At 37.2% G+C, this 24238-nt stretch overlaps 3 protein-coding genes across 4 annotated transcripts; 2 read left to right on the forward strand and 1 right to left on the reverse strand.

Annotated features, from left to right (window-relative positions):
* Window positions 1-80: 80 nt before the first annotated feature.
* Window positions 81-5921, forward strand: sumf2 (sulfatase modifying factor 2). Of its 2 annotated transcripts, none has more exons than XM_020923092.2 (9): window positions 81-373; window positions 453-612; window positions 688-802; window positions 877-921; window positions 1350-1500; window positions 1738-1793; window positions 3085-3169; window positions 5461-5602; window positions 5694-5921. In XM_020923092.2, the coding sequence occupies exons 1-9, from the start codon at window positions 325-327 to the stop codon at window positions 5794-5796; spliced, it is 906 nt and encodes a 301-aa protein (XP_020778751.2). In that variant the 5' UTR covers window positions 81-324; the 3' UTR covers window positions 5797-5921. The 2 variants fall into 2 exon arrangements, with proteins under 2 accessions (XP_020778751.2, XP_020778752.2); XM_020923093.2 differs by having other exon boundaries at window positions 95-373; window positions 456-612.
* Window positions 5922-7596: 1675 nt separating this feature from the next.
* bicdl2l (bicaudal-D-related protein 2-like) lies at window positions 7597-15617 on the forward strand. Its single transcript, XM_020922954.2, has 6 exons — window positions 7597-8297; window positions 10742-10861; window positions 11222-11380; window positions 13265-13350; window positions 13435-13555; window positions 15065-15617. Exons 1-6 carry the CDS (start codon window positions 7788-7790, stop codon window positions 15416-15418), a joined length of 1350 nt encoding a protein of 449 aa, XP_020778613.1. The 5' UTR covers window positions 7597-7787; the 3' UTR covers window positions 15419-15617.
* Window positions 15618-16326: 709 nt separating this feature from the next.
* On the reverse strand, window positions 16327-24023 carry abhd11 (abhydrolase domain containing 11). The gene is made up of 6 exons (XM_055148782.1): window positions 23776-24023; window positions 22969-23104; window positions 21349-21522; window positions 20235-20405; window positions 19572-19753; window positions 16327-18539 (listed from the first exon to the last, which is right to left on the reverse strand). The coding sequence occupies exons 1-6, from the start codon at window positions 23868-23870 to the stop codon at window positions 18401-18403; spliced, it is 897 nt and encodes a 298-aa protein (XP_055004757.1). The 5' UTR covers window positions 23871-24023; the 3' UTR covers window positions 16327-18400.
* Window positions 24024-24238: the final 215 nt, after the last annotated feature.

Below are 24238 nucleotides of genomic sequence, written 5' to 3' on the forward strand. Positions count from 1 at the left end.
CTATCATGTAAAAATATTTTAAATTTTTAATGTTTTTTTTAATAACTAACTGACTTATTAATCCTGCTGTCCTACAGATTGTATTATCTAGTTTTGATCTTATGTGGGATACGATCTATTTATTGTAAAATTAACACTACGGAACCTTCGGCAACGCAACGGTACAAGCCGGAATCTTTTAACGGGTGAACAAGATCGCGACTCACACTTTAGCTCTTAGTCATTATTTTTAATCAAGTTTAGCTCCTTCCCCAAATAATTCTTATGTGCGCAGATCCTTAAAACGACATGTGATACTTGTGTATACTTAAACTTGGAAAAAAAATGCTCATGATGTGGATATGCTGCGCTGTATATTTGCTCACAACAACAGGTAGGTTCATTAACAGAGTCTTTAATACCTTTTTACATCATGCATTGGCTCGGTTCTTTAGCTTAATTGTTTACTCAAGTAGTGACTGCAGATGAAGATGGAATGGTGAAAATCGCTGGAGGAACGTTTTTGATGGGGACAAGTGCATCTGATGGAAGAGATGGAGAGTCCCCAGTGAGAAAAGTCAAAGTCCAGTCTTTTCTAATGGACAAGTACCCTGTAACTAATGCAGACTTCAGGTATTTGAATCAGTATCAGTTTAATAATGTTGATACAGTGGCAAAACTGTTAAAATTATTATGAATTATTTTAAGGGGGTTTGTGAGAGCAAACAAGTACAAAACTGAAGCAGAGACTATAGGGTGGAGTTTTGTGTTTGAAGATTTTGTGCCAGAGGTGACCAGGAACAAAATCACAGAAAGGATAAAGGTGCCAATAATAATAATAATCTTACTGCCATATTAGGACTTGAGGCCATCTGTTTTCTTGTGTGTTTCTTGCAGTCGGCACCCTGGTGGTTGCCTGTATGGCGTGCATTCTGGAGACAGGTAAGGCTACATATTTTTGGATGAGGTATAAGGATGTAGAGCCTACATTTAGCATTGATTTTCTAGTGCACTTTTTAAGCATAATGAGCAATTTATGGAAAGTACATTACAGAAAGAATACAGCAACAGTGGTTTATATGGTCAAGATTGCAATCTGTTTATGCAGGACTGTTTTTGTAAAAAAATAAAAAAATTCTTAACCCCTCGAATTTTACACTATAATTTCTTAACCGTTTAGGCAAGTTCCACCAAAGATATTGTAACTTTAAACTTTTTTAATTATTCAGTCTCATTTTATCTAAAAGAGAAATTTGTAATAGATTATTCACAGTTTTGAATAATTGAAAATTTAAAGTAATGTAGACGTGCTTTATTGTTATAATATTTCCAATGATATGATGCTTAAAGGATGTGTTTAATTCTTTCAGCCTGCAGGTCCTGCTTCAGGGATCAAAGAGCGCATGGATTTCCCTGTGGTCCATGTAAGCTGGACCGATGCCCGGACCTTCTGTGAGTGGAGAGGAAAGAGACTGCCCTCAGAGGAGGAGTGGGAGTGGGCTGCACGAGGCGGCCTTGAAGGTATCCTCACATGTGCAGTTAATGTAGTTTGATGTTATTACCAATATCCTGAATAAAGCTTGGCATGCTCTAAAAATACAAAATTGGTGTTATATGTTGTGGTCACATGTTAAAAATAAACAAAACAAAAATACTTAAAAATAGAAAACAGAAAAGCTTCATACATCATTTTATTGTGTGTCTTGAAAATATGTAGAATTTTGTATATTTCTAAAGTTATTTTATGTTTCTTCTCAGGTCGAACATACCCGTGGGGCAATAAGTTTAAAGCCAAAAGGGCCAACTTGTGGCAGGTTTGTTTTTTTCTGTGACGTGATAGCACTATACTTGCTATTTGCTGTTACTCTGTACATTGTCAGCAACAGGTTTGTGGTTCCTATAAGAAATGCACCACACTAAATGCACTTTGCAGCCATCCATTGTGAAACTATGCCCCGAAACCTCTCACACTCAAACTGTGTCTACTGTTACTGTGTAGGTGTTAACTCCTTAACAACACTAACCATAACTATTTACTTAAAGGTTAAAGAGGAGCTGGAGTTAAATCACAATACAGTGATCTGTAAATGTTCACTGTCGCTGAAAAATGTTAGAGCCTGGTCCCACTGCACGTGTATTTCGCCCTACTCGAGCGTAAAAACTGCAACTTTTTGACGCACAATTTTAAGTATGCATTGAAAGTAATGAGGGTGGCTTCAAATGTGGCATTATTGGCTTATCATCATGGAGTAGTATGTTCTGCGCGCATAGATTTCAGAAAACAGTATCCATCCTATTTTTTGACGCTCTACACGAGCGTAGCGCATACCCCCATCAAAATACACAGAGAGCATGTATCTGTTGTTGTATTTGTGCGTTTACCATCAGCACAATGTGCTCCCGGGGCAGTTCTGTCTTGTGTGAAAGAGCCCAGGTACAGAAAGACTGTTTATTAGCGGTTTAAAATGTACTTTTGAAATCCTTGTGTTTGCCCTGGTCAGCCTGTACAGAAGGTAAATATGAGCCTGTTCAGCTGTAGACCTGATACAAGAAGGTAAACGCTCCCAGTCAAGTTTAGTTGGCTTTCCCACTGACAAATACAGAGCCACAGCTGTGGTTACGTGCGTAAACGCTGATGCATGCAGTGGAACCAGGCCCTTAAAAGTTAAACAATATTTTATTAAAAGTTATTATTAGTGATTGAAGGAATTGAATATTTAAGGATTTAGGATTATTGGGGGTTTCAGTTTCCTGTTTATAGGCACCGTTTTGTGCACATTTTGAGTAAAGAATGCAAATTTTCTATTTTCCCTCAATGTTTTTAATGTAATGGGAATACTGATATTTGTAATGTATGAGGTAGTGGTATTGAAGCCCCTGATCCCCTGCACTGTGGGCTGTGGCTGCACTGATTTAAGCAAAGTCACAGTAATGGACCTCATTTTGTAGAGAACCTAAAGTCCATTGTTATAGGCTCTCTCAGATTTATCCTACACTGCTGTTTTTTTAATGAGTTCAAGCACTATTACTTTTATTTAAACTTAATTGAAAAAAAGAATAGCAATTGTTTCAGTGTTATGTATACTGATAGTGTTTGTGTTTTAGGGAACTTTTCCTGACAATGACACTGCTGAAGATGGATTTCATGGTGCCTCTCCTGTGACTGCTTTTCCTCCTCAAAACAGCTATGGTGATTGATCGAAGATTTGATACTACAGTAATTAACAACGTAGACAAGCCTAGATGTCACACGATGGACACTAGTGTAGGTGCAGTTAAAGTTATAGGTGCACTGCCTAACCTTTCTGGTGAAGATTATGCCAGCTGTCTGTCTCCATGGAGACCTTATTGTCTTGGAATGTTCCACAGTATGGCATTAAACCTATCTTTTTCCAGAGACTAGCAGATACTGGCATCAGGCCAAGTTACAGGTCAGTGGAGAGGTGACTGCTCATAGTTAAGAAAAATGCTTTTATAAAAAAATAAAGAAGACCTACTCTGCTTGCGTTTATGGCTATTATGTTTTAATTTGGACACTGCCAATATTCACCTAAAACAACTTAATAAAAGAAAGTCCACTGACTTCCACATTAGAAAACTTCAGTGCCCAATGGGAGCTGATATATGATGACCTAAAGTGATTTTAGCTTTCTATATCCATGGACCTCCTGCCAACTTAAGAATGTTGCACATTGTTGCTTTAAAGCAGTGCTTCTCAATTATTTACTGAAGTAGCAGTCACAAAGCGGGATGATTGTCGGCAATATTCGGCACGTTTTCGCTGAAAAATCTCAAGCGGCTTATCAGAGTGATTGGGGTGTAATGTATTTAAGTGACGCCTTAATTTATTGGGCTTCATGCTGTCCGCTGCCAACATTTTTAGACACAGTAAGCACACCGGTCTTTCCTCGTCTCCCACCGTAGTCACAGTGAAGCCAAGCGCTACATACGCTTCGTCATATTTCCTCGTCTTAGCTTTCGGGAGAGTTTAGTTTGTCTCTTTATCTCCGTCTCTCTCCGCCTGTCTTCTCATCCATGTTAAATATTTTTTCATGGTGTCACTTGAGGGTCTGCTACACTTCGTGTCTACACTTCATACTCAAACTCTGTGCTGTGTGCAAAGCGCGCATGCTCAGTGCAAACAAAACTCCTACACCACCGAGCGAATGCTCCCTGCGCACACTCTGCCAATGAGAGCGCCACTGCCCCCTAATGTAGTGGAAGTGCAATTGCACTTTATTCTAAAGGCCCGTTCAGACCAAAGCGTCAAAGCGTCCACTTTCTATGTAAAGTCTATGTGGACGCGTGACTAGAGCGTCCTGCGTTTTTGCGGCGCGTTTTCGGCGTCAGCGCGGCGCGAATCTGGCGTCAGCGCGGCGCGTCTTCAGCGTTTTGGCGTCAGCGGCCAAGACGCGCGTCCAAGGCGTCAGCGTCAAGAAGTTGAAAATGCTGAACTTTTCGCGTCAGACGCGCCGCGTCAATCAATCAGGGACGAGTATCCAGAGACGCAGCGACGTTATTATCATGAAGAAAAACCCGAGAACCAGAACGAGAACCACAAACATGAGCGGAGCATAAATATATACGCCACAATCACCGAGCCGATCGCGAGGAATACACCAGGACCGGACCAGGACCAAACCAGGACTAGACCGAGACTAGACCGAGACTAGACCGAGACTAAACAAGGACTAGACCGGGACTAGACCGTGATTAGACCGGGACTAGACCGGGATCAGACCGGGACCAGACCGGGACTAGACCGTGATTAGACCAGGACCAGACCGGTATTAGACCAGGACTAGACCGGGACTGATCCAGTGTCATTAGCGGAGTAGAAATATATATACGCCCCAGTCGTCGACCCGATCTCCTCCTTTGATGTTTTATGTCATAAAAACACTGTCTCAGTCTGGTCTGACATTGTTTCGGGAAAAGAGCGGGACTGGGCTCTTGTTTCCAGGGCAACGGACGCGCGTCAAGTATTTTTGTCCCGTTCGTCCACGGCGTCAAAGATGCGCGTCGGGGGCGTCTAAACTCAAATGCAAAGGCTCCAAATAGAGGCGTCAAGGCGTTTTTTGACGGTTTGGTGTGAACGGCCCTTAAGACAGTAAAAAAAAATCTAAATAAAAAAATAAAAAAGCATGCTCCCCGAGGTCAAACGCGCCCCCCGTGACGGAGCCTCGCGCCCCACTATTTGAGAAGCACTGCTTTAAAGCCATACTATTCCCCGCTACGCAGCCCACTTTTAGGTGAATAGAATATCTGACAAGAGAAAATTTGATGAAATTTTATACTGAGGCATAGCATCTCTAAAGCTGAAGCTCTTGTGTTCCTGGTCTGTAGTGATCTGCACCTGTTAAAAGTGGTTCAAATATAGCAGTAGTAGAATAAAAGGCTACAGAACATGCAGTTATGCCTTGTTGCTATACTATAAAACACTTAAGTTTTAGGATTGAAATATGTCATTTTTCGTTATAGGTTTGTATGATATGTTGGGAAATACCTGGGAGTGGACCTCAACGACATTTCCTGGATCTCAGAAGATGTTTGTGCTGAGAGGAGCTTCGTGGATTGACACTGAAGATGGATCAGCAAATCACAAGGCCAGGATCACCACCAGGTCAGTCCATACAGGAAGTAATTGCTGTAAAATAAGAATACAATAATACTAGAATATTTAGTTTTAAACATTCCATTGTACTTTTGTTTAGGATGGGAAATACCCCTGACTCTGCATCCGATAACCTCAGCTTCAGATGTGCTGCCTCCATTAACAACAAAAAGGACAAAACTCATAATAGTTCTGAATTGTGAAATATGTTAACATGAAAAGTGGAAGAATGGAAAGTTGTAAAGAAGGGACCAATCTGTTGCATTGCTCCTATGGAGACTTTATTATCTGTATTTTTTTAAATAAACTTTTTCTGTTGATTTAAAAACGCCATTTGTCAAACATGTTTGTTTAGGTTTTATTAGTCAGAATTTAATTTCAGTAAACAACCAAACCTTGATTTTTATAACATTTCCCATTCAGTGCACTTTAGAAGTTCAGTCTTTCTGATGTGATTAAAGTCCAGACCAGTTTTAGTCCCGGTCTAGGTCTTTGTCTCCTCTGTTTGCTTTCCCACGAGTAAATGAAGGGGCAGAAACACAGTTCCTGTTTTATAGAAGGTTTCGGCTGACTATGCAAATACAAAAAGATATAACTTTAAAATGTCAAAGGATCAAATTTAAGTGCATTCTTGTGCCATGTTTCCATCTGTAGCTCTTGTTTATTCTACATTTAGCCATGTTGTTCCTTTCTTCCAATATCCATAATTAGGACATCAATTAATAACAGAAATATTCTGAGAATACAAAAATAAATGTACGTGCTTTAGAAGTGAGTAACTGATTTTGGACAGACACAGACTCAAAGTTGACATGCAAACTTCATCTTAAAGTTTTAGGCTGTAAATAGCTTAGTTTTTCCGTGTCTTCACTGTCACCACCTCCTTTGTTATTGTTGACTTGAACAACTTCATTCACAAATTCACACTGCGTTATAAAGCAATTCTTTGGCATATTCTTTGAAACACTTCCAGGTTCATATTTAAATAACTTTGAATATGTCAAAGATTATGCAAATTACCAACTATTGGTCCAAGAAATGTATTTGAAAAAGCACAGTATGTGTATATCGTAATACACTTGACATATGTGCATTATCACCTCATGTCTTTCTGGGGACCAGCTTGTTGAGATAAACCAGTATTTCTTGAAAGATGTTTTCAGACCCTAAATTTTTCTCAGCAGGATGTTGACTCACCTCTGTCTTTTATTATCACCAAAATTGGCCCCTATGTTTCCTATAGGCCTTTTTGTTCATGGAATTCCCCACATGAGCATAAATAGTACATGACTAAGTGTGGTAACTTTGCTTTTGTATTAACTTTGATGGAATGTGATTGAAAATGCCATATTTGTCTGAGTCAGATGGGTTTTAGACCATTTTCAGACCATTTTAAATATTCTACTACTTATATACTTCCTTAGCACAATTTTGAGAACATTCTAATGAGGAGTTATAAATATTATTTGGCATAAGTGCCCTACCCACTGTATATTATCTAGAGGTTTTTGTATTATAAAGAGTAGAGGTAGTGCCTATATTTTATTGCATGTGATTATCTAATGTATTTATTTCTCCTAAGGGAAAAGAGGTCATGCATTTACTTTGCAATGACCATAATAAATAGGAAACTTGTATTCTTTTTTCTTTTAGTTGACTCCTGTAATGTACTACATTCAATAAGCAGCTGAAACTAGACTATATACTGTGACCAGGATGTTAAATTATGTTTAACTAGTCTTATTCCTCAAGGCATGGAAGTCCAAAGTCTGAAAATGGGGTGTTACAAAATGTTTCCACCACAACTGTTTCTATATTTTTTTTTGTTTTGATTAAGCTTTCTCTACCCTCTTACTGTATTATTATCGCTGTTACTAAACACATTGAGGTTTTTAATACGTCAAACCAGTCTAATATTATTCTTTCTCTTGATCAAAAGGTCTCCTCCCTTTTTCAGAGCCGAGCCAGTGTCAGGTATGTTTGCGCGTCATTTGTTTGAAACCACATACACACACACACAAATCTTTAAGGCCACATCCTCCTTTGACATCACATCGTCTCATGCTTTCTAAAGCAGGAAAAGCAAGTTTGAGCACATTTCTGACTGACTTTCCTCTCTCCTCTCCCAGATTTGACATATACAGCTGGAGCACACACTTCATGTTATAGTTGTGACTTTTTTTTTTATTCAGAGATGGACTACAATCAGCCTTTTTCTGTTTTGAACGAGAGACTACGACCACGTTACAACACCACTAGTCAAATCTACTCTTCTCTCAACAGACTGGAGGACAGGTCGTCACGGGCAACCTCAATCTACTATACACCACCAACAGTAATACCAACAACCTCAACTCCAGCACCTCCAAAAGACACTGTCCCAGACCATGATGAGTTGGACAGTGGGTTATCTTCAGACCCCCCTCAACTATTTGAAGAAGACTCCACTTCACTGTCCGATTTGGGGTTGAACGAACCCAGGGATGATGATGACTCAAGTTCTACAAAATCAGAGGAGAAAGATTGCCCAGGGGAGCTACCGACGAACAAAACAGAGGAGAGCCAAGAATCTTCCGTAGCAACAGAGGAGCCTGTGGAAGGGAGCATCCTGCACAAGGCGTTTATTGACGGAACACTGCCAGATCTCATCAAGAGTGGGAGACCCCTGGGGAGGAGAAGGACACTTGGACATGTCAATGATACAGTAAGAGCAACTCAACTAATATGTGTACATTTTACATGATTGAAATATGCAATGTTGGTACCATTCTTAAACCCAAATAAAATCTATGAAACATCAGTGCACTGCAGTAGTCAAGTGGTCAAGGCTGTTGAGTATATAATTTGAAATTTGAATTTGCTGAATGTCTCTCTTCACTCCCATTTATGCTTATGCCTGTCCTGTCCAGTAAAGCCTATATCTTTAAAAACAAATAAAAAGGAAGAAAGAAATGGATACCAAAAGGGGAGATAGTGTCTTATAAACTCTGGTGTTAGAGTTCTTACGACTGTCTATATTATTCCATTTCAGCTGTAGCCTAGTGGTAGTTTTTGATTATTTGGTGAGATAGAGATTAAAATCACCCCGTGTCCTGTTTCTGACTCTATAGAATGACTGTAGAATGACAATATAAATGAGCAGTTTATGATGGCAGTGCCAGTTCTGTTAGTGTAGAGTTTAATAGATCACTACAGAACCATCATTGTAGCAAGAACACCACTTTAGGAACCTTTTGCATTTTCTAGGATTCATTCAGTAACATCAAAAAGATCCTACAATGATAAAACAGTATAGCTCAGCATTACCCACAAAAGATATCATTACATTTACCAACACTGTCAACAGAAACTGCTGATCCAGATTCTTCTGTCAAACTGGAAATACAAACCCTTTGCCATTCTAGACTCTAATTCACATTGTCAGACAAAAACAACTGCTCAAATCTGGAAGGATATGGAAATTAGCTTTCCTGACCATAAATCAGATTTCACATTATAAGACATTTGATTATACAATATCTGGTTATTTATTAAGTGTTTAATTATGTGAGCACATATTTGATAGAAAGTAGAGAAAGAGCAGATACCTGGAATGTCATTATTGTTTACCTGCATTTTAGATCCTTACGTAATTTGTATGCTTAGTCATCATCTCCTCCCCATGTGTGATTTTGCACAAACTTGCACTGTTGCCACAGCAATTAACAATTAATAACTTAATATATTTTCTTGTTTAATGTCCTAAAAATTGCATCTATAATGGGAAAGAGAAACCAGGAAAAACAAAAAACTGGCAATAACCAGTTGGCAAATAAATACATGAGAAATAAGGTCTGTACGTAAGGACAAAGCCATAGTTTGCTTTACTTTACTTTATTTTACAGTATAACAATAAAGTAAACTAGAGTAAAAAAAAAAAAGTCTGTACTGTACGTTGTTTAAATTACACATAAGAACCAGTAGTACCCTGGGCAGACAAGAAATGTAGATAAGTAAATCTTAAGTAAATTTTATCATCTTAAAATCTGATAACTAAGAAAAGCCCCATGACCTGACAGCACAATGACGCCTACATAACCTGGCTCTTGTAACTACTGAAATATTTTATCTTGTAACTTTGGTGATTTTTTTGTTGTTGTTGAGGACCAAATGACAACTGAGATTGTTGTCTGGTCTGACAGGCGAGAACAAAACCAGTTTGAAGCTTTAAAGATTTTACAATAAGAGATGGTTGTTGTTGCTATGGAGAATGTTTAACCACTAATCCAGGTTACAAATACAAATACTTGTGTGTAAAAGAATAAGATTATTAAGAAGAATTGTATGTATTATAAGTATTGTATATGCATGCTTCATTTGAGTTTTTGTACTGTAAAAGGCAGAGGATATGTTAAATACCAGTTCTCACAAATAAGATGAGTTCTTATTAGAAATAGGGCTGTAGTGAACAAAAAAAAATCGTATTCGTCTAAAGGCATGTACTGCTGATCGTTTGGTAGTCAACTAAAAATGAGTGTGGCTCATGCTAAAACAACTATTTATGCAGAAACAATGTATTTATAGAGCAGATTAAATTTGTAAATCATGGGTTTTATCTGCCTTTTTTAGTAAATACAAAAAAATAACACTTCTTCAACTAACTCACTCCCTCACTAATTCTCCTTTCTGCTGTTACCCCATATAATTCCTTATAATCTAAATAAAACGAGGAGTTGGCTAAGACAAATTTTGGTCGACTAAAACACCATCAACCATATTAGTCAAATAAACAACTAAAGGACTACAGTCCTACTAGAAAGTAACTGTTATCTGCAGCTACAAGAAGTATCTCTGAAAGAACTTGTTGTGCATCTTAATCTAACCCTTTAACTCTAAATTTATTTTTGGGAAGGGAACAGATTTTGTGTGTGTATATGTGTATGTGTATGTGTATGTGTATGTGTATATGTATATATATATATATATATATATATATATATATATATATATATACTGGAGATATTCAGCTGGTTTATAATCTATTAAATTATATGAGAGAAAAATCTAAATGAAGGCCTAGGTCTAATCTGTAATATCTCTTGATTTAAATGTGTACCTATCTAGCAGTAGAAGTAGTTTGACATATGTTCTTCTACATTTTGTCTTTAGTTGAAGGAGGTGCGGAGGGAGGTGGAGCTGTCTCGCCGGAGGAGCATCAGACTTAAGGCCCAAGTTGACAAACTCCAGGAGAGCCACGAGGGCCACGGCTGGAGCCAGGACCGAGAGAGGGTGAGGGGAACAGTGAGGTTCACACGTACTAAATCTATTGAAGATAGTCACTGCTGACACTTCACATTTGTGGGGGTCTTTTTTATTCTTAGAGCTTAGAATATTTCTTATTCTAATGTTATGTTCCAAGTATCACACAACTACGCAGATACTTGGCCTCTTAAGAGATCTAACCTGTAACTTAGCCTGGTGGCATCACTTGTTTGTTTCTATGTAATGTAATAAATATGTTTAATGCCATTCTGTGAAACAATCCTGGTGAAACAAAAGTAGGTAGATTATTTTGTAGTCATCACACAGTTTTGTTTATATACTGTTATGATTAAACCTATTAAATCTTATGTTTTATATTTGTTTTAGGTGACAGAGGAGGTGCTGTCCATCCTGCGTCTCCTGCACCCTCTCACAGAGCCAGATGCGGGACCGCTGAAGGCCCCTGAGGGAGGGAAACAGCTGGATGCGGCTCTGCTCCAGCTGCAGTTTGTGTCCCGAAAACTGGCCATGGACCATGCCTCACAGGTCTGTACTGTCCCATGGGTCCTGCTGTCAGACAGGGTTAGGATCTGTAGTGTTAGTTTTGAGGCAACACTAGAGGCAAAGGTGGATTATTAGTGACACATTAAGTTTCAGTATAACTCATCACGCCAAGGAAAACTTTGTAGGTTAATCGACAAACAAATAGAGAAGATATCATGTATTACTTATAATGAATTATATAATTATTACTTATAATTGATTATATCATGTATTACTTATAATTAATTATAATTAACTTAATTCTGGTGGCTTGCAGTGTCAGGTGAAAACACATAATAATTTTGACTAAAATGGGACAAAACCCAGACAAACACAAACACAGCCTTCTGTGTATTTAGAAGTTCTAATAATAGTGAACAAAATTAAATTAAAAGATTCTGTGGGGAAAAAAAGGCTAAGACAAAACCACTTTTGACAACTATTCATACATACCCTACAAAGTGGACTGGATTTTGTAGATTTAGTTGGTCATTTGCATATGATATCAGATTGCACATTTGTTTGTTTGAGAATGGACTGTTGTGCCAATGGAAGCAATAAAAGTTAATTAGAAAAATAAGTGCTATTTTGCTATTAAGTGGCAATACACTTTGTAATAGCCTGTATGAGTGTGTCTGATGGTGTTGGTCTGAGAGGATAGTGGCTCAAAAAGCACTTTACAACCACAACATACAGTGACAGTAGCACAGGTGGTCCAATGATTCTCTTATGACCAGAAAGTTAAAGGTCCAATCCCTGCTCTGACCAGTGCACACTGTTGTTGTGTCCTTGGGCATGACACTACATCCTACAATTATAAATGTGGTGTTTGAGTATATCCTTCTTCCTCCAACAGAGGGGAGTGAATGAGTAAGGCAATGTAAAGCATGTCAGTTCATTAAATATTGATTGGAGCAGAGTTTACACTTTATAAGATGAGGTATATTTAAGATATCTGATTTTTGTTCATGAATTTTCTTGAAAAAAGTCCTATTTATTTGTTTTCAAAAGAAAGCATGCAATCAATTAGAAAGGTACTTTATAAGAAAAAAACAAAAACAACAACAACAAGGCATTATTGTTTGACCACACCCAGCTTCTATTATTCACTAGCATTTCATTAATTCATCCCTTCATTCTGTCTTATGAATGGGCCAGTACATCCTTATATTGTACATATTGTATCTTTTGATTCTCAAAGGACACACTGTATACAGTAGTTCAGAGGTTCAGGTTTCTTGAGCAGTGAAAGCAGCTCAGGTATGTGGTCTCTCTGGTTCACCGGTGTCTAAATCTAACCAGAGAAAAGGTCGTCACAGTTTTAACTCACGTCAGAGTTAATCAAACAGGAATGTGATGTGATTAAAATAGATTTAGAGATAAAATACATGAACATCATACAGACATTACCTGCAGTAAAAATAGGTTATGACAAAATAAGTTACAAGGAACACATTTCTAAAACTTCAGAATATTTAACCTTTGAAATCAACCCAATATGCAGTTTACCCTTATAGTAGATTAAGTCACCAACTACTGTCATTAAAGGTAATTGTAAAATGCCCTTCTCAATAAAAAGACAACGGTAGTTTAATTTATCTGGTAGAATCAACTGAATTATTACAAATACTGTGTTAAAGAAGTGGTGACAGATATTTGTCAAATTTAACAATTTTATCAGAGCTAGTAAGAGGAAAACACATGCATTAAAAGTACTTAATCAGCATGTAATTTTATTTTATTTTATTTTTTATAAGACATTTTCTTAAGTGTTAAACTGCATTTCCTGAAGTGTTGTTATCTTGTGTTATGTGTTTTGTTCTGTTGCATTATTTTTGAGTATGATCATGACAATAAACCTGTTTTTATGTATGTGTTTTTTTCTAGGCCAAAAGTAAATCGGGTAAGAGTACAGCAGAGGAGACTGCGATTCTTCAACAGGCTTTACGGGACAGAGATGAAGCCATTGAGAAGTAAGGCCACAGTTGAATCTAAAGGAAGTTAAAAAGGAAGTTATGATGAATCTATTTTAAACTATCTGCCCTTTTTAAATTTAGGAAACAGGCGATGGAAGCTGAACTGTTGCGCAGTAAAACGGAGATGATGGCTCTGAACAACCAACTGCTGGAGGCAGTGCAGAAACGACTGGAGCTCTCACTGGAGCTGGAAGCCTGGAAGGTGGGTCCCACATCAGCAGATTTTATGGTTTCAATATGGTAAATGCACACTATCCCGCAATGGGAAATGTCAAAACAGGTTTATTCATACACAGTAATACATCTGTGTAGTTTTGATTTCATTACAATGTGTTTTTATTGCTCAATAATGCCTTGAGAAACTTGCATCTCGACAGATCTGATTTGTAATTTGGTCTGGTGCTATCCTGCTTGTTTCCATGGAGATAATATCAGCACAGTTTCATGTGATTTAGTGGCATTCTAGAAGCAATAGCTTGTCCATGGTTAGAAAATATGTTATAGTATTGATCTAAACATAGCAACTAAAAACAGATGGAAGCAGCCCAACTCTGAACTGGGATATGCACATAATTAGTGAGAGCCACACGTCATATTGTGAATTTTAATGTGTTAGGTCATTAACTCTCACAATAAACCCATACAATTCAACTGACGAGCGTGAACGGGCTCAGAGCCATTTAGAGTCGGGAATTTGGCTCCAGGCCGGAGAGCAACTGTGGAATTTTGAGCTGTGATTAAGGTGTATAGCAGTGTTAGAGGATTTAATAATATTTAAATGCATTAGTTTGGTGGACATGCATTTATTACATAACTGGTTACATATGGAATTGAGACATCATTAACATGTAACTCACCAGTAACTATGTTATGTGAAGTTGTTAAGTAAAACTGAAAGTAATGTAGAATTAACGATGCTTATGATTTAAAGAGCAAGAGAGGGGGGCTTGTACACATGACACATTTCTACAGTATTTTGACACTTTACTCATACTACCCGTTTTTAAACCAAATGTTAATTATGACAAATGGTAAAACAGGCTGAAAAAAAGGGCAAAAATATCGTGTTAATCATCATGGAAAATCTACCAAATATGTCACTGTGGTCACTCTGATCAACCGTCACATTTGAGTCTAAAAATAAATGGGTCTGTTTTATTATGAGGTAATGTTTGAGTACTCCCTTGACAAACACTGCATTTGATTCAACACCCTGACACATTACACGGTAATCGTACTGTTACAGTGATAAGAAAATATGTTGCTGACCTAGTTAATGATTAAACAATATAAGTTCTTTGGTGGATGGTCCATGACCTGCTTGTCTTTTAAAAATATTATTGCTTTTCCACAATGTCGCACAGTACGCTGTAAACATATCTGTTTGTTTTAATTGCCAAATGACACTTGCTTGTTGCTATGGAGATTTCTTGGAAGATTCCAGGAACATTCCATCCCTTTACTATCTATATATTACTATAATAACCTTGTCTATCCATATGAAACAAACACTGGTACAACAACATTTTAACCCTAGTAAAAATGTTAAGACTTAACATTTGTGGATTTTCTGCTTGGTTATTTCTTTCAAAAACATTGAACAGAGTTACAGGCCTCTGCCTTCCACCTGAAATCACAACATCTATTTGGACAATGTCACAAACAAAGAAATTCCTAATTTACAAACGTTCTCTAACTTGTACGTCTATAGGAGGATGTGCAGGTGATGATTCAGCAGCAGGTCCAGGCTCAGCAGCAGCAAGCCGAACAGTCGTCCAAGAGAAACTTCCGGGGCATCCTGAGACGAAACAACAAGCCCCCAATCCAACGCCCCGACAAATTCCCTGTACCTGCACCCCCTTCAACAACCAACGCCAACCACATCTACATCAACAAACCCGCCAGCCCCACCCCGACTGCACCCAACCAAGCCCAGATCCCTAGGCCAGGTCTCAGTATGCCCGCAGCCGGGACCCTCCCAAGAAACTGGAGGATGAAGAAGAAGTCTGGGCGCCCGGAGCATGAAGGGGGAGATGATGGGTTTCAGGTCGTATCACTGGATTGAACAAAACATATTTTAGTACACTGACGAGTCATGCACTACTATTTTGTAATATAAAGTCAATGAAATGTCAATGGAAAAGATGTAGTGGGACAAGTGCAATCTGTCTGACTGTTGTATTTAAGTGTGTTATATAATATACATGATTTACACAAATGTGTCTTTGCAATACATGTAAATAAATGCTGTTTATAAGATACAACCCTTGTCTTTTTGTTGTTAACTGGTTTGAAATTGAACAGTTTATCAGTATATGTACAGGAAAGTTTGATCTGTCCATAACTGAAATAGTTTAAAGGGCCGATATTACACCATTTTCTGGTCTATGTACTAATGTTGTTTCCTTATCACAGATATACCTGGAGTTGTGTTTTGTTTCATTCACACATCTTTAACACACAAATCCTGCATATTTAGGCTCTTCTCTCAAACTGAAAACACTCTGTCATGATGTCATGTGATAATACAGGAAGTGCTCTACTGTGTCGTTAAACTCTGTAAACCTTCACTAGAATCATTTGGATCATTTCAGTCCTGGAATTGCCTATCTAATTGCCTATCTGAACTACAAGTAAATGGAGCTGTTAACTTGAAAACTACCACTACATGGCATCACAGGGTGGAACAGAGCATTTTGAGCTTTGGGGCTGTATACAGACTAATAACAGACTGCTAAACGTGTGAAACAAAACACAACTCCAGGCATGTTTTTGAGGGGGTAACAGCATTCTAACATGACTTAAAGCTCATAAGAGTCGATTTTGTGTAATATAGGACCTTTAAATAGACTTTTTAAAAAACATGATTAGATTTTGTTCATAAATCAGGAAGCAAAATGCATGAATGAGAAACATTTTCAACACTTCAACTGCAATATGGTTACGGAACAAATGGGTCAAATTACAAAAATGTTTACTTTAATATAATTTATTGAATACTGTCAGTTTATACACCTCCATATTATTTACTCTACTTGTACAGAAAAATCCATTGCACACATTGATAGACATGACACTTGAGTATTAGCACAATGAACAAAATGAAAATGGTCAAAAAAACACATTCACTGACTGGACTTACATTAAGAGATTTATAATGTACCGTAATATAATAGAAATGATAGAATGCTATTGATAAGTCTCTAATATTAATCTTGCCCCATTGAACGAGACAGGCATTCAAATGTCACTGTTGCAATACAATTGACAATCTCATATTGTGCATACGACTTGACTATCTCTTATCTACTTATATCTCACGATGTAATAACATCTTTCAGATCTTTAGATCTCTTCAGATTTAAAAACTGATTGCCCTCTACATGTGCTGGGGATTGTCAAATCTGGCAACCCAGCTGCCATTATAAAGTCTATACTTGTATGATAAAAGTGTATATATCAAGTTGTATATAAATTTAAGATCTAGACAAAAGAGGCACATACACATCAACAACACCCTGGTCAAGACAACTGGCAGTTTACCACTGGTCTTCCCAAATCCACAAAGAAAGAATGATATTTTCACAGTTACATCTAGACAAGAGTGAATAATTTGCAGCATATATTTATACAAGAGCCATATAATACTTGCTGTTAAATTACAGGCATTACAGCTACAGATATTTTGATATTTAACAACATGAAGAGACCAACTGGATACAAAGACATCAACAATATAAGGAAACATTGTTGAACAGACAGTATAGGTAAATATCAGTGCAGGTCAATAAATTAGAAAATTGTGGAAACCATTTAAGTAATTAAAATAAAGTCGACAATATATCTGATTTAGTACATAGCATAAATAAATTCATTATCAGGTGTTAACCTGATGAGCAATTGGGTCATTTTCTGATTTTTGAAACAGTGACTAGGCTTGGCTGCTTGCCATGGAAAGGGCATCTGGCATAAAAAGAAATCTAAATATGCTATTTATAAGAATATATCAACATCAAAATGTTCTGTTTTATCACTGTATTTATCTGACTGAACGTATTTAGTGTGCCACTGCAACAAAACTATGCACTTAGGCATAATATTATTTGTTTGTATAGAATCTCAATCTAATTGTGTTACTGTCAAGGTAGAGAGGAGGTTTACGGCATAAAACCACATCAACAATAATTACTATATCCTAATTGATAATACAACATTATGAAAGAAATTAGTACATGAACCATTTTACTTTGTATACTAAATCAAAGTAATTTGAGAAATCAATTGGACTTCCTCCAATATTCTAGTTTATTGACGTGTGTTTTTATGGATAATAGGATTACAATCAGATCCATTTGTTACCTGAGAATCATCAGGAAACTAAATGTACAACAACAACACTGCTGTCACCATGTCAACTCTTAGCTTTACCATAAAATGCATAAAAGTAAAACTTCATCACAGGAGCTGCAAATGAATTAATGTAAACTTTATAAATATGGAACATCGGCTTAAATACAGCAAACTGTATGCACTGTACAAAATATATTGCAGCACTGGCCAAGTTTAAACCTGCCAACCACAGCACCACATCATATGTCCTCCTATAAATGAACAGCTTTATGTGCATTCCCCAAAGGTTTTTAAGTTATAAATGAATACATTTTCTACTCTTTCAAAGTTAACCATAGAAGAGAGCCTCTAATCTATTTTTAACTGTAACAGTACTTTGCAATCTTTGGATTAGTGTATCACCACCAAAACAATATTATTCTACACTATAGCCACTCACTGTACAAATTGAAATGTTATAAATCTAGCTACTCTACAAACATCACTCAATGTTAAAACAAACTGAACAAAACTGAACAATACAATGTTTTACACAGCTAAAATGATGCAAGTTAAAAGTTTGGTCCAGCATAGATAGACTGTAGTGACACAAACTGGACCCATCTCTTGGAGGAGTTTTCTCTCAGAGGCTGAAATAGTTGTGTGGTATTAGTAGTAGTTACAGTAGTATTAGCAGTAGTTTCAGTAGTAGAAGCAGTTACTCAGACTGTAGAAAGGAGATTATGGAGCTGATGAAGTCCAGAGGTTTGTCAGCGTGGATCCAGTGGCTAGCATCTGGGATGTATTGGATATCTGCATATGGAAACAAGCGCTGGATCTCTGGGTAATCATCAGAGCTGAAGAGGGAGGAGAGAGGGTGTAGTTTAATTTTAAAAAGTGAAGCAACCAGACATAGAAATAAACATAAAGACAAAAATTGTTTTCACATAATTATTACTGACAGATTTTAACTGCAGGATTTCAAGTGGCACCATCACAACATTTTATTTATATCGTTAACTCAATTTTAGTACCAAGAAAAAGGCTGGATACAAATTTTAATGTTTACACTAAAATAATGTTATTTTAAACACATTGTTTGGGAATAACAGAATAATAATGAGAGAATAACAGAATAATCACTAATGATATTTGGTTAAACTGTATGCTGGTCATAAAGTACTGTCAACTATATCAAGTCTAATCTTTCAGTATCAGTACTTCAAATGAGTATATCGTTTTATTGGCATACTAGTTTTAGTAAATCAATTTAACATAACAATTTTTTTTGACAACATTACATTCCAGTAGCAGTGCAATTTGAGAATAAACTTCAATATTATACCGATTTCAAAACCAAAGACATGTTACTATGAGCTTTGAGGGAGAAACCCACTCATTCACAAACTTCAGTCAAAAGTTAACAGTTTTAGTAATTCATTACAAAAAAACAAAGCATTAAAATTGTGACACGCTTAAACCACCCATTAAAAAACAACACCCTCTATACAGTCTATATATTCTATACAGTTTATATATTCAAGCTACACTAGAATTATCATGATCATAGTTGATAATAAAGAAAGTCTTGCTACTCCAATGACAAAAACAAACAAAGAAACAAAAAAGTCTTTAAACATATATTTTTATTTATATTTATTTTGTAGCACAAAATAATAGTAACGTGTAGTCATATACTAGTTATATGCTATGATATAGAACAAAATCATGTAAAAACATGTAAAAACAGAAAAGCTCTATCTATCTCCCTACCATAATATAAACACCAAAGTCATTCATTTCCATTTAAACTCATTTCTCTGCTCATGTCTGGTTGCATTAGTCGATAATAGACTGATGTAACTTTCTGTATTTGTGGTATATGGTACCTTATGTAGGCAGAACTGGCCCCTCCCAGAAAAAGCGTTGGTCCCTCGTAGGGTGTTTCAAAATAAGGGAAACTCAGGAGGGTCTCGAGATGGGCAGAGATGGCGTCCAAATTCACTCTCCAGGCGTAGTGTCCATTGAGCTCAATGAGGTTTGTGAGCAGAAACTGGCGCACAGAGTGTTCCTGAAAAAATATATTTTATAGTAAGTATAGTATTTTATTGTAAATTTTTGATAGTATAGAAAAGTACACAATATTTATTCACAAAGTTATATGTTAAAAGAGGCATTATTAAAGTTTATTAAACATATGATGGCTATAAATATATTGGCTAGACTAGAGCAGGGTCAGAGCATGATGGTGGGGTGCTCCTAGTCTCCCACAGTGGTCAAAACTGTCAAAAGTTGTAAAGAAACTGACAAACAGGAGGTAGCACATGTGCCACCCCACTAAGGTAGTGTTGGAGATTATAACATGTTAATTTAAATTTGACTTAAAATAAATCACAAAATTATGGGAAAATTTCCCAAGATATAATAAAATAAGTTGTATTTATTATAAAGTGGTGCCAAACATTTTGCCCTTGTAAATGAGATTCAATAATTGGTCATTTTGGTCATATTGTTATAGATGGTTAATGCATGTTTAAGACTACATTTGGAACCTTGACGGATGTTCGGAGCTGGTCCTCTGCCATCCTGCGTGCTGTGGAGCGCGGGATGTCTGAGGAGATCTGCACGTCCTGCATGGCCTGGATGTAGAACCTAAAGTTTGTGCGAGTGGCGCTCTGAGAGGGGCTGATGTCCACCACCACCAACCTCTCCACCAAACTTGGCTGAAGACAGACACAGGAACAAACGGGTACTAATGAGATCTTTTTCAATATATTTACTATTACTGATTTACTAAATTAGAAAAGTATATTGGCCAAAACAAAAATCTGATATTATCAATTTGTATCATATCTTCCACATGTGGGAAAAAAAAACAACTGATCTCTGAATTATTCTCCAAGAATTTAAACATCTAAACAAACGAACATTTTAGGAATTGGGGCTGTGAATTGGAAAAAACAATGGAATTGTAATATAACTCACAATATTAACAACTATATTGTATATATATATAGAGAGAAAGATAATAGCAATTTACAAAAACATTGATTTTGAACAAAACTCAAATTGCATCTTGAAAACATTTTTAATTTAATAGTCTGAATTAGTCTTGGCCTCTCCATTCAACACAATATTAGATTCTGTTTATTGAATTAGTCTGGTCCTGAATTGATACACAGCACAGACAGATGCAGCTCACTTAATGATGTCTAGACTAGAGAATTTCTACAGTACAGCAATTATACATCATAATCTTGAACAATAAAATAGTAACACTTAAAACATTTAAATATATTTCTTGTTGCATAGATTATGTTTAGATTATGCTAGGAATGCCACTTAGCAACTCCACTGTGAACGTAAGGTTTGAAATGTAAAATGAAATTTTAAAGCTATGTGTTATGGCAAAAACGTCAAACTTGATTAAATCTAAAAATGTTTAATTTTTTCTCTTGTTCTCTTATTATTATATTATTTTGTGATGAGTGAGCTACTGTGTCCAAATAATTTCCTTTGTGGATCAATACATTTTATCCAAGTCTAAGACATTAGATAAAAAAAATAAATAAATAAAAATCTGTCAGACAGTGTTTAACTATAAACCTCAAATTCATAGACCATATATGATGCATACTGCCCTTTCACAGCCTCTCTCTCTTTCACCTGTGTCAGTGCGGTCATCATGGCGGTCTTGCCTCCCATGCTGTGGCCAATCAGGACGCAGCGGTCGATTCTCAGCTGGGACAGGAGCAGCTTTAGGTCTGCACTCATCGCCTCATACGTAAGCTCTGGGCAGTGTGGGCTGGTCCCATGGTTACGGGCGTCAACTGTTAGCACCTAACTGACACAGGACGGCTGTTAGGACACTTGGACCAAACAGGGGGCGCAAGAATTCCTGTTCTGGTCTTTCACATACTAACTTCACTTACTATGACAACATTCATAATTATGCTGCATTATCAATTAATATTCAGATAGTTTCCTTCAATTCTGTGTAAACACACCAGAGTGTAGGCATGCCAAGGGCTGTAGTCAAAATTTGTGGTTCACCAAAAACATGCCCTGTGCATTAATTAATCAACTAAAAGCAGCATGGCACTAGCCAGGCTGGTGCCACCTAGTGCCTCCGCTCAATTTCATTTCTCTCCAGCAACTAGGTCAGGAATCGGAATACACAAGACGGTTTGGAAAAACCCTGGAAGTGCGAGTCCGGGCACCAGCCAATCAACAAAGAGCCATACATTCTGTGCTGGGAACGATTCCCGAGATCAAGGATTTGAAGCCGAAACAAAGAGAATGTTTGGTGAATTTTATCAAGGGGAAAGACGTTATTGCGGTTCTTCCTATGGGATTTGGGAAAAGCTTAATATACCAGTTAGCCCCTTTAGCGGCGCATTACATATGTCACGACCAAATAGCAGCGATTAGTTAAATTTTAAAAAGTACTCGAGGTCAGACGGTTTCCACGAAGTGAAACCTGCTGATGAATCAGGCTAGCACACCATGGAAAAACCTCTTATAATTAAGATCTTAAGATTGTGCAAAAACAACCATGTATACTGTAAAGTATTAATCTTCATAAGTGAAAACCCATAAGGATTAAATTGTCCAGTCACCCCCAAAACTCCAGGCATGCATTCTCCTTTGTGCTGTTGCCCATATAAATCCCATATGAAGACCGTATTTAGTTAAATTTGGTCTCATCGTCAATCAGTGAATCAACTACGCAACTAAAGGACTACAACTCTAAACCATAAACCAATTTCTATCTTTCTCTATCTTATCTATCTTTTTCACAGTCACAAATTTACCAGAGTACACTAAAGAAAAGGCAGCTGAGGTGTCTTTCCCAAGGCTGGGTGGACAAGAAAGAGAGAAGATGAGATTTGACATGACATAATCCATAGTTTATGTATTATAAATGAACTCAAGCCCTTTTTCTGTTTGTGCCAAATGTAAACACACTGAAACCAAAATAAAAAATGATGTTTCAACTTATGCACAATCTTGTGGCACAAAATTCCCTTTGTCTTACCCCTACAACAGACAGTTTGTTTTGGAAAATGTACACAGCAAGTACATAGGGTTTAGCAGTTGCTTTGTACCACAGCACAAAAGAACTACTGTAGGTACATAAGATTAACCATTTCAAACCCAAATCTAGATTATGCTCTGCTTGCCTCACAAGTTTAAGATGTCGAGTAACTGGTAATATGGAAGGCTTTGGCCCATTTGGTGACCTTTTACTTAAAAAAAAAAAAAAAGATTACATCCCAGCATTACCTTTCGACCCGTCCTTTGCACCAGTGACTTGGCAATGGAGTGGAAGTTGGACTTGCTTCCAAACAGTCCATGAAGAAACACCAGGGGAGTGCCATCATTCTTCCCATCAAAGACATCATAGGACAAGTTCACTGCACTAGGAATCCAAAAATTACATCATATTCTCATGACATCTTCATACAACAGGGAGACACAGAGCATACCGCAGTATACAGTGCAAGAGGCAGTCATTCAGCAGTCACATTTGATAAAGTGAAGACATAAATCACCTGATAATGTAAGGGTTAAAAAGTTTGACATTAATAGTTATTCTGTTATCTTATCCATGGGTTTCATAATGTTGCAAAATTAGGGGCGTTACCATAGCAATTGACAATTTAAACAGGAAGCTGAAACCCATGAATATTTTTTCTGAGTGTGACGGTGTAAATGAATATTTGCTTCCATCTACTGGTTAAAAACTTAAGCCTGAAGCTGAAACTGAAGCCATTCTAATTTGAACAATTAAATAGCGATAAAAAGTTGGTCCACTATAAGTCATCCATGACGCAGGCAAATGTCACGATAGAAGAAAAATATGAAAAATAGAAATGGATTACCGGGCGTAGAGATGGTGTGGTAAATTATTTGAAAGAAAGTACACAATATTGGCCTGAATGTCACCTCGCAGTGTCTCTACTCCAAAACCACTAACTCGATTTAAATAATAAATAAATAATATAATAAAAGCACAAAGTCGTTAAGAAAATAAACTACAGTACGGAGCAGACGGCAGTTGTAGCGGAGCAGGCAGCTAGCAGAGGATACCTGGCCGAGCTGAGTGCGCGAACCCCGGGAGGAAAACGACACGACCAGCCGCTGCACAGAAGCCCCCTCTGGACGAGCCGACACAGGGCACTCATGGCAACATCAGATCGCGAGAACAGCGCTCGATAAACGGCATGTGCTTAAGAATCCTCCACCTAAAACACAGGGACGGGACAGGGCAGTAGACAGGGGCACCACGCCACTGGAGAGCTGGAGCTGGAGGTCGCCTCTGTCAACAGCTGATGTGCGTCAGGACGTCAGACGCAAGGGAATCTTCTTTTTTTGTTTTTTTTGTTTGTTTTAGGTACATTACTGCCACCTAACCTGCTGGAGTATACAGACATTCAATTATTATTCAGTTATTGTTATTAATCATGAATTATATGTATATGATACACACGAATGTATCACACTGAGAGTTTCATTTAAAATTATCCTTCTCACTCATAAGTCTTTGTTTAAA

This window comes from Boleophthalmus pectinirostris, unplaced genomic scaffold (assembly GCF_026225935.1).
Source record: "Boleophthalmus pectinirostris isolate CB_2022bp ecotype Guang Dong unplaced genomic scaffold, ASM2622593v1 HiC_scaffold_12, whole genome shotgun sequence".
Taxonomy (NCBI): Eukaryota; Metazoa; Chordata; class Actinopteri; order Gobiiformes; family Gobiidae; genus Boleophthalmus; species Boleophthalmus pectinirostris.